The sequence below is a fragment of the Chamaea fasciata genome, unplaced genomic scaffold, assembly GCF_029207755.1.
Source record: "Chamaea fasciata isolate MVZ Bird 193981 ecotype frontalis unplaced genomic scaffold, bChaFas1.0.hap1 SCAF_20, whole genome shotgun sequence".
NCBI lineage: Eukaryota > Metazoa > Chordata > Aves > Passeriformes > Sylviidae > Chamaea > Chamaea fasciata.
Genome location: NW_027094105.1, coordinates 2644591 through 2654951, shown reverse-complemented (window position 1 = coordinate 2654951; position 10361 = coordinate 2644591). Strand labels below are relative to the sequence as shown.

The window sequence follows — 10361 nt, the reverse complement described above, 5'->3', positions numbered from 1 at the left end:
AAAGCCTGTGCTGATCTGAACAGGTGCATCCCCAGCACCGTAACTCAGCAGTTCCCGTGCCCAGCACCGGGAGGTAACAACAATCCCACACCTGGCACGCCGGGCAATGGAAAAACAGCCCCGCGGGTCAGGTAACGGCTCCGTGCGCCAGGGCAGGCTGTTCTCCGCTGAAAACCGATCCCCGCCGAGTGTCCTCTGCCGCGTGTCCTCCATCCCCAGCGAGCTCGCCATGCCGGCACGGAGGGAAGCTGAGGAAGCTCAGGGATGGACACGATCCATCCCGGGAGGGCTGAGGAAGGGTGCCAGGACTTTCCACCCCGCGCAGCTCCCGCCCGCGCCGAGCCGCGGGCAGGGCGGTGCGCGCCGATGAGCGCTGATGAGCGGGCGCGCTAATTGCGGGTCCCGCGGGGGCGGGCGCTGGGGCGGGGCGGGGGGGGGGGGTCCGGTCCCGCCGCCGGGGCCGCTCTGTATAACCCGTCTCCCGGCAACGGCGGCCGCGTCACTTCCTGGGGAGCCGGCGGCGAGCGCACGGCCAGGTGGAGCGGCGGGGCCGGCCGGCAGCGGTGCTGCCCGGGGGGCTGCGCTCCTGCCCCGCCTGGCTCCGCTCCTGCCCGCCTCGGCTCCGCTCCTGCCCGGCGCGCCGCGCTCCGGCCGCTCCATCCCGCGGTGCGCCGGTGGTGCCGCGGCGATGAGCGCCGAGCTGGACGGCGTGTCCGTGCACTCCTCCTCCTCCTCGTCGGGCTCGCTGGGCTCGGCGGCGGGGCCGGCGCCGCGGCCGCTCTCGGCGAACGTGCGGCGGCTGCACCAGGCGCTCACGGCGCTGCTGAGCGAAGCGGAGCGGGAGCGCTTCATCCTCTGCCTCAACGCCTACCACGGCCGCCGCAACGTCTGCGACCTGGTGCGCTCCCTGCGCGCCCTCCTCGACGGGCCCCGCCGCCGGCAGCTGCTGCCGCTGCTGCGCCTCGTCCTGCCGCGCTCCGACCAGCTCCTCTTCGATCAGTACACGGCCGAGGGGCCCTACCTGCCGCCGCCCGGCCGCCCCCCGCCGCCCCCCGCCCCGCCGCCGGTGGTCCCGGGCGAGCTGCGGCAGGTGACGCTGCGCCGGAGCAAAGCCCACGAGGGTCTGGGCTTCAGCATCCGCGGCGGAGCCGAGCACGGCGTGGGCATCTACGTGTCGCTGGTGGAACCGGGCTCCCTGGCCGAGCGGGAGGGGCTGCGCGTCGGCGATCAGATCCTGGGGGTCAATGGCAAGTCCCTGGACAGGGTGACCCACGCCGAGGCGGTCAAGGTAAGGCGGCTCCGCACCGGGCTCCGCTGGATGTTTCCTCCATCCCGCCTTGTCCCGAGCCCCGCGGCGCGCCCCGTCCCGCTCTTCATCTGCGGTGCGTCTCCGTGTTCCCCCCGCTCCTTCCTTCCCTCCCTGGGTCTTATCCCCGTGCTCCCCGTCCAGCCGCATCCCTCCGCATCCCTCCGCGGCTCCATCCCCGTCCGCCGGTGGGATCGGAGCCCCCCGGTGCCGCTCTCCGGGACGCGGCGCTGGGAGCCCGCAGCCCTCGGCGGAGCGGAGCCGCTCCGGGTTTGCATCGCGCCGGCGACATCGAGCGGGACCGGCGGAAAGTTTGCGGCGGCAAATAGCGGGGCCACCCACGGCAGGGACCGAGCTGCCGGGGTGGCTCTGGGCACGGCAGGCTCGTCCTGCGCTTTTGTCGCGCCTCTGAAACGCGGCGGTGCTGTTCGTAGCTCGCCTGCAGCCTGGGGAGCTCGTGGAAGCTGGAAATCTGCGTGTGTCGGGTTTTAAGGGGTGTGCTCCAGCCCCTCTAGTGGGTTTCTCCTCGCAGAGATGGGGAAACTGAAGCCCGGAGAAGCAGAACAGACCCCCCCAAGGGCTGCATCGTGCCTGAGGCAGGAGAGATCCCCGATTCCCCTTTGAATGTTCCAGGGGGAGAAGGAGAACGGTTACACAACTGAAGGGCTCCCGCTCTCCCAGCACGGCTCCACATGCCCCGGAGACCTGTTGTAGCCCACAATAGCGTGGGGGCCACCGATAAAAGCGTTAATGTGGAGGGAGAACTCCATAAACTGTGGGATTTTCACCTGAAACGCGGGGTTCTGAGGCAAACCCAGGTGTGAGTGTCCCAGACCATCCCCAGAGCTGATCTTGTAGCTGGTGGGCTCCGCTCAGAGCGGTCCCGAGCCACAAACCTATCGAGCTGGAGAATCGACTTTTACAGCAGCAATTTGTAGGCAGCGTGTGGAGAGCTGGGATCTGGCGTGACAAGGCTGTTTTCCAGCTGTTTGTGCTTTAATTTTTCCATAATAAGCTAAAGTAGTTCTGTTGGGAGCCTGTTCCATGTGGAGCGTTCCTCTGACAGTGCATTAATCTTGCCCAGCTTTGAGCACTTATTCCCTGCCGACCTGTGCGTTCCCTGCTCCGGCTTTAAATCAGTGCCCTGGGCAAGGGCACGACTTCCAGGCTGGAAATGAGTCCCTGGTAATCCTGGGAGCAGAGGAAAGGTTTGTAGGAATTCTTTTTCTGTTGCTCCTAATGATAGGACAACAGCAGGGTGAGCTTTCAGTTGTTAATCTGCAATTTTGTGCCTTGGAGATTGCAGCCCCCACATATTTTGGTTATGGCATTGGAATGGAGAGGAACCAGGTGTCAGGAATGCTCTGCTCCATGACTTCATCTCCAATTCATCCCACTCTGCTGGGTAATTCACATCACTTTCTGTTTGTTCTCTAATATAATGTAATTGATGCCTTTTAGACATTATTAATTTTGAGTGAAACTAAGTGCTTCCTGCACAGAAATAATTCCTGGAGGACGTGGCTTGCCAAGAGCTATATTTTGTTAATATGATCCTGATAGGAAAAAGCAGCTTAGAAATTGTCTCCTTGTGAGCTGAACTTCTCTCAACAACAAATTCATCACTTGCCCTGCGCTGGCACCTCCTTGAGCTCCTGGGTTCTTTTCACATCTGGGAAGGGTTTTTATGACCCATCGTGGTGGTGGAAACATTTTGCTCGGGAAGAGTGGCAGAGTGATTTACAGTCTGGCTCTAATAAATCCTTGGGAGATTCAAAAATAACCAAGCGTTAATTTGCCCTGAGATGCGGCATTTGGGAGGGGGGAAATGAAGAGATGGCGTTCAGCGATGCTCAAGGGCAGCATTTGAAGGTTTAAGGTAGAAATGCTTCAGCCCCATGTTTTGGGTGTCATTGAGAGTGTCAGAGCGGCAGGGACAAGAGGTGGTGATGGGTGCCTTCGTTTTGTGCTTTTTGCTCCCCCTTGAAGCCCGGGATGTGGAGCTCAGGCTGGGTGCACTGACAGCTCTGCAAAGGCCTCTGGCTGTGCTCTGGTGTCCTGAGGCAGAGCAAACCTCGCTGTGTCCTGCCCTCCTCACTTGGTCTGCCCTGCAGTGGGTCAGTGGAGAGGGAAACACCAGCTCACTTGGTCAGAGCTTGGTGCTCGTAACCCCAGGATTGGGGATTTGATCCCTTTATTGGCTCTTCACTTAAGAGTTGGCCTCGATGATCCTTGTGGTGCCTTCCAACTCAGGATATTCTGTGATAAACCAGAGCTGGGTTTGGTCCTGGGATTTGCGCACACGCTGTATTTGGGATCAAACAGAGAAAGCTGAGGAGAGAGAGAGAGAGAGAGACTTTGTAAACACGAGCCCCTGGCTGTGTAGCTGATCTCTCAGACACTCACTGTTTGCTGCTTCAGAGGAGGGGCTGTGCCGAGCTCCCCCAGCCAGAAGGTGTCTGATCAAAGCTCAGCTCCCATCCCTGTGCGGGCAGCGATGCTCTGGCTGCGCTTCCCTCGCCCTGTCCTGCAGCAAGGAGCTGTCTGGCCGGGGTAGCCCTGCTCTCCATCACAGGCACAGCGTGCTGTGCTGACAGGAGCTGTCAGAGCTCCTTCTGGGGGCAAGTGCAGGGCTCGGGAAGGCTCCCAGGGCTGAGCGTGACAAACTTCCCGAGCCACAGATCCACTCGGTGCCCGCCGGGGCGCTCGGGGTGCCCGGCTGTGGCTGTGGCAGCGAGGCAGCTGCTCAGGCAGAGCAGGGGATAAATGCAATGTCTGCCTTTGTTTGTGCAGCCTTGGATGAGCATTCCCACGGCAGGCACTGCCTTCCTCTTACAAGTCGTGGTAGCTCTGCTGCCTTTCTGTGCGTGTCTGGCCGTGCAGGAGCAGCCCAGCTGCTCTTATCCCTTCTCTCAAGGAGGGGACAGGTGCTGGCTGTGAGGGTAGCAGCAATTTCTGTTCACTCCTGGAATTTTCAGGCATCTCTCAGTGATGCACACGAAGTGAATCGTGGCAGCAGATGACAACTGCCACAACACCGGGCTGAGTGACCTGTGTGATGTCCCAGCTCAGAACTCACTGCTGGCCTGAGACAGTGTGCTGGTGTTTGCAGATGTTTCAGTGTAAATTAGATAAAAAGTGGCATTCTGACTTCAACCACCAGATTACCTCAGCACTCCAAATCAATTCCCTTAAGGACCAGCTCCTTAACCTTTACATGAGCACAGGAGTTTTATGCCTTGTCTGCTCCACGCTCGGCTGTTTCATCCAAATCCAAATTAAACGACTCCATTACAATTACAGCTGCCATCATTGCAGCATTCAAGAGTGCACTTTAGCTAAAGATCACCAGCATTTGAATTATGGGGTAAGTGGAGAAGTTTGTGTTGTCTGTCGTATTTTTAGAGCTTGCTTGGCTTTTACCAGCCTTGCTATTTAAGACATTATATTATGTCTATACGCTATATATATATATTTATTTTACTATTTACAGTGTATATGCTGCTATATTTTAGCATTTACTGCTATATTTTAGCAGTTGTGCTGAGAGCTTGTATTGATAAGCTGTCATATTTTATCCATTGGACTTAAAAGCAAGGTGTTTCTGCCTTTAGACCATCAAGATGTTACCCAGAGAGGTGTTTCCCCAATGCTCCGGGGTTGGCATTAAATTCACGCTCCTTTCTTCTCCACCCCTTACTTCTCTTGCTTTGCTGTAGGTTTTTATGTCCTTTGAATAAAAGTACATTTAGGGAGGGAGGGGACAAGAGGAAGCAAAAAGCGGAAAAATTCCTGATTTAGAATTTGGCTTAATGAGCTACACCAGCCTCAAAGAGCTACACTGGTTCCACCATTGGCAAATCTGGATCAGCTTGACCAAAATCACTGAAACTCCTCTAATTTGGATGTGCTGGGCTTGGGGAGTTTGATTCTTTGGTGTTGGTGTAAATCTGTGTTGGCTTTGCCAAAGTCACTGGACTGGAATTGTTTATTCTGAAGGAACTGGGATGGTTCCAGTGCCCTGTCTGGGGTTTTTCATCGGCAGAGAGAGGCTGGAGAGGGCTGGGGAAAGCTTGGGATGAGACAGAGGGGTCCAGGATGTGGCACTGCCAGCCTGTCCTGTGTGTCCCTGTCCAGGGGGATCTCATCCCCTCCCTGACCTGTGAGGGAAGGGGTTTGCATCAGGGGTATCACATCACACCCCAGCCTGGGACAGGAGAGGGATCTCATCCCCAGCCACCACCGTCTCTCTGTTCCAGCAGAGCTTTTCCCTCCCTCCAGCCTTTCCATCTCCTGCTCTGATGGAAGTGTCAAGCAGGCATTTAAAAATAATCAAAAGGAGATTAAAATTCCTTTTATGTCCTATTACTGTGGGTTTTCATGCTGGCAAACAAGGTGATCTCTTCAGAGACCGTAATATTTCATAAGAAAGGACCCCAGGAGTGGGACTGCTAAAAGACCTCTGAGAAATGACAGCAGAGATGTGCAGCCCTGAGCCTCAGAAACATATTTCGAGCCATTTTTCTTTCCAGCCAGCTTACAATAAAGCAAATTCCATGTCACTGTCTCTTGTGACGCCCAATCAATTGATTACCATGGCCTGACACTGCTTATTTAATCACCACAGCACTGTGGGCACGGCTCAGAGGAATCAGCAGCTTGGTTTAGTTGGGTTTTGTGCTTGGAGCTGTGGATGATCGGGCAGAGCCAGGCTGGGATGGCTGAGGGGTGAAGGCAATCCATCGATCCCTGATCCTGTGAAGATGTCAGCCGTGTTCCTTTAACTGCTGCGTGCTTATCGCCGGCTCGGTGTTTTTAGAAGGCGCTAAAGAAAGAGGCTTGAAACTTCCTCCCTTCCCAAGGGAGCTCAGAGAGCTGGAGCATGGAGAAGGAGGATGTGACTGGCATCCACCCCGACAGTTAGAGTGGTAATCGCTTCCTTCGTCGCTGGATCTGCTTAGAAACAAAACCCCCAAACCTGCACTCAAAGAACAGGCACTCACAGCTTGAAAGGCGGGTGCTGTGTGATGCCAGGGGCTCCTGCTGTGCCCTTCTGTCCTGCAGACAGTTTCCATTTCAGCTCCTGTCCTCAGCTGGACTTGGAGGGAGAGGGTGGAAAGTGTAAAGGCTCTCCCACAGGATCTCCCTGTGGGAAAAAGGAGGGGGGAAAACGGTCACTCTCGAGCTTGGCGGCATCTGCATTTAAAATGACTTCTAAAGCTCCTTGAGGAGGAGGAGGGCTGATGGCAGTGGCAGAGCATGGATGTGGAAGGGCTGCTCCTGCTTCCAGAGGCAGATGGCGAGCTGTGGTGGAGCAGGTTTGAGCACTGGGGCTCACCTGGAGCTGCCCACGGTGCTGCTCTCCTGTCACTGTGAGCTCCTCTGAGCTCCAGAACAATTCCTGGTGTGACTTGGGCTGGGGTGAAGCTGCACACCCAGCCAGGGGCTGTGGGAACGTGGCTTTGGCTGCTCCACCTGGGTTAGGAGTGGGTTGTTGTTTTTGCTGCTGTGCCACTGATTTCCCTCAGTGGGCAAGTTCCTTAGTCATCTGTTTCCCTTCGTTTCACCAGCAAATCACAATCAGCCCTAATGGAATCAAATGAGTTTATACTGATGCAAAAGATTGGAATGAGGGCCTTCATCTCTCCTCTCCTCATAATGCAAGGATGATAGGACTTGGCACCAGGACTGCCTTGTTCATCAGGGTTAGCGTTGTCAGGGCATCCTGGAGTTCTTGCAGCATCGATGTTATTTAGTGGGCTCCTCGTAAATAAACAGTTTTGCCTCCGCGGAGAAATTGATAAGATAACCCGGAGGATAAAAGCTTATTTCTTTCTGGTGGCCGTTGCAAGAAAACACAAGCGTCAGAACTGGTGAATTAAAATACCCTTTACCCAGTTCCCCTGTCCTCGGGGAAGAGGATGGATTTTCTTGACACTTTCCTCAATGCCACGGCGAATCATTCAGCTCTAGATGCCCTCAGTTAAAGTGACAAAGCATCTGCTGGTGTGATTTACCTCGGGTTCTTTTGACTGGATGCTCTGTGAGCTCTCCCTGTCACGAGTGCTTGGTGAGTAGAAGGGAAGCCAAGCCCTGGAGGAGCCTCTCGTCCTGCAGCTGCCTCTCGCTGGGCTCAGGAATTGCCTCGGGGTGAGAGGTGCTGGAGGGGGCTCTGCTCTGTGCAGGCTCTGAGGCATCCCTCAGTGCTTCATCCAGCCTTTTCCTCGCTTCCCCACATTGATCCTTCCAAAGTTTTTTTCCCCAAGGAATTAACCCTGTTTAGACAATATGGCCTTGGCAGTGCTTTACATCGCTCCCTTCAGCACTGCTTGGTGTGGAGCAGGAGAAGACCCGAGGAAGCAGGAGGCAGTGCTTTAATCTGCATTTCCCTTACGCCTCCCCCCTGCCCTGAAAGCGCCCAAACAGCGTTGGTTTTGCTTTGTTTTCACAATTCTGTGGAGTTTTCTGCTCGTTTTAGAATTGTCCCGGGTTTGCCTGAGGGCTGCGCTGGGCAGGGAGCAGCTGGGAGGGCTGGTGGGAGGTCGCAGAGTGGGGATGGGGAGGTGTCAGCCCTTGGAGGGAGAAGCTGCTGGAGCTAAGATTTCACTTGACCTTTCCCGGTGAGAGGGACGTGGGCTTCCCGGTGCCTTGGGGCTAAATGTGTGCAATCACCATAATTATACATCGATTTGCATTGATTTGCATAAGTGCCGCTACTTGAAAGCGCAACTGCTGTCCTTTGCCTCGGGAGGGGGGAGAGAGGCTGGACTGTGCCTCCTGCAACTCCCGTTTGTGCTCCTGCAGGGAGGCCGTGTCACCCCCCGTGTCACCCCCCGTGTCACCCCTGCGTCCCCTGCGCTGCTGTCCCTCCATCTGTGCTTCTCTTCTGTGTCCTGCTCTCCCCTCCTGCCTCTGGGTCACCTTTTCCCCGTTCCACTTCTCTCCATTCCCGCTCAGGGATGAGCTGTTTGCCCACGTCAGAGCATTCCAGGCTCCCTGTCCTTTGTCAGGCAGCACGGGGATGGGATAGACTTAAAAACCATGGAATGCCAGACTGGTTTGGGGTCGAAGGGACCTTAAAGCTCATCCAGTTCCATGGCAGGGACACCTTCCACTATCCCAGACTGCTCCAAGCCCTGTCCAGCCTGGCCTTAGACACTTCCAGGGATCCTGGGGCAGCCGCAGCTTCTCTGGGCAACACTTGTTCCAAGATATCTTATTTACAACTGCACTCTGCAGTCAGGGGACAGTCTCTCCTTGCTTCCCCTGGCAAATTTGGCCTTGACCAGGTGTGCAGTGGGAGCTGCAATAGCCTTTTATCCATCCTGCCCGCAGCTGACCCCTGGAGCAGGATCAGGGGGCAGGCGGTGCCTGTGCTGCTGTCCTGTCTGGGCAGAGGAGCCTTTGGGTTGATGTGCCTCAATCCCTTTCCTGTAAAAGCTCCTGCAGCCCCCTCCCCTCCCCAGCAACCACAGGGAGCTGCTCCATTCCCGCTGGCAGCAGGATTCTTCTGCTCAGTGCATCTGATCCCACCGGAGTCCAGCAGAAACACCCCGGGATGGAACAGGGACTAGCGGCTGGACAAACTTCTGCCAATTTCTCCCTGCACGGTGCCGGAACGTGCTGTAAAAGCTGCCTCTGCCTCCCTCCTGTGGTATCTCAGCATTTCTTTCCCTTTGCAGCTTTATTTCTAAGCTTGTGCCTTACTCTTTTTGGGGACGTGCTGCCAAATTCCCGGTGCTTTGCTGATTGATAACCTCCGCAGTGACCTTTGGAGCTCGCCAGCAGAGCGGTGCCCATTATCCCGTGCCCATTATCCTATGCCCATTATCCCGTGCTCATTATCCCAGAGCCAAAGCAGCTCCAGCGAGGCTGTTCCTGCCGGGAGGAAAAGCAGCTTGAGGCTGTGGCGAGGGGGAGGATGGCTCGTGGTTAATGCTCGCGGTGTCCAACTGGGATCTGCCCACTCCGCCCTCCACGGGAGCCCAGTGCTCCTTTCATTCGGGGGAAGGGGAAGGGACGGGGCTGTGTCCCCGCCAGAGGCCGCCAGGAGGGTCCTGGTGATTAATTGCCGTCGAGTTCTGGCATCTGTGCTCCTTCCTGGGGGGATTTTTGGAGATGTTTTACGCAGCCTCTCAAGGCTGTTGGGAAATGGGGAATACGAGGGGGGGAAATGGTGATGGTGGGAGAGGAAAGCCCTCGGTGATGTGAGACTGGCAGGGTTTCAGAAAAGTGGCAGCTGCCACTCTGGATCCTAGGAAAGAACATGTCCTGGGAGCTGTTTGGGTTTTATGGGGTTTTTTTTAAAGGTAATTATGGCACATGGGATGTGTGTTTCCTATTTTTTTTTTATCAGTTTAAACGATCTCCTTCCCTCTGAGAGGGTTTGACAGATAATTAAATAGAGTGTTGTTAGGGGATCAGTGGCCTCATGGAATCAATCTGCCCCTCTCTCTGGCACTTGCTGCTTCTGATGACATTTCTGGGCAGTTGGTGACTGTTTCTCTGCTAAAGGTTTTGGCACTAATTCCCAGATTCACATAACTGATTTCTTTAAGCTGGGCTGCTGGCAGGTGAGCTTGCACAGAGTGTGGTGCCAGCCCTAAACCTCCCACCCCACGGTCCTCAAACACATCAGAGATGGGGCAAAGCCAAATCTTATCTGAGGCTGGAGCAAAACCCAGCAGCACGGAACAACAGGCAGCAAATCCCTGGAATGGCTGGAGAAAGGAGATGGAGATGCAGCCTGCACGGTCTGATTCCACACAGGGCGTTAAGGAGGTGGGCTTTGTTATTTAGGGCTGGCTGGGTGAGGTTCAGTGTGACCATCAGATCACCTGATTTCCCAAAAAACTCGCAGGATGAGTTCTGCAGTGGCTTTGGGGGGTATCTCTGCAGACAGTGCACAGAGGATTTTGTGTGTCTGGGAGGAAAAAGTTTTCTCCTGTAGAATTCCCACCCAGAGCCTGTCCTTTGTGATGTCCTCCACCAATGCTGGGCACTGCTGGGGCCACCTCAGATCCTGTGTCCAGTTCTGGGCCCATCAGTTTGGGAA

General features: G+C 55.8%; 1 protein-coding gene across 3 annotated transcripts in view; it reads left to right on the top strand.

Annotated features, from left to right (window-relative positions):
• Positions 1-688: 688 nt before the first annotated feature.
• WHRN (whirlin) overlaps positions 689-10361 on the top strand; it is a 48972-nt gene continuing 39299 nt past the window's right edge. For all 3 annotated transcript variants that reach the window (XM_066201394.1, XM_066201393.1, XM_066201392.1), the window contains exon 1: positions 689-1288. In XM_066201394.1, the coding sequence (XP_066057491.1) occupies positions 689-1288 (600 nt within the window). The remainder of the gene's footprint in view (positions 1289-10361) is intronic.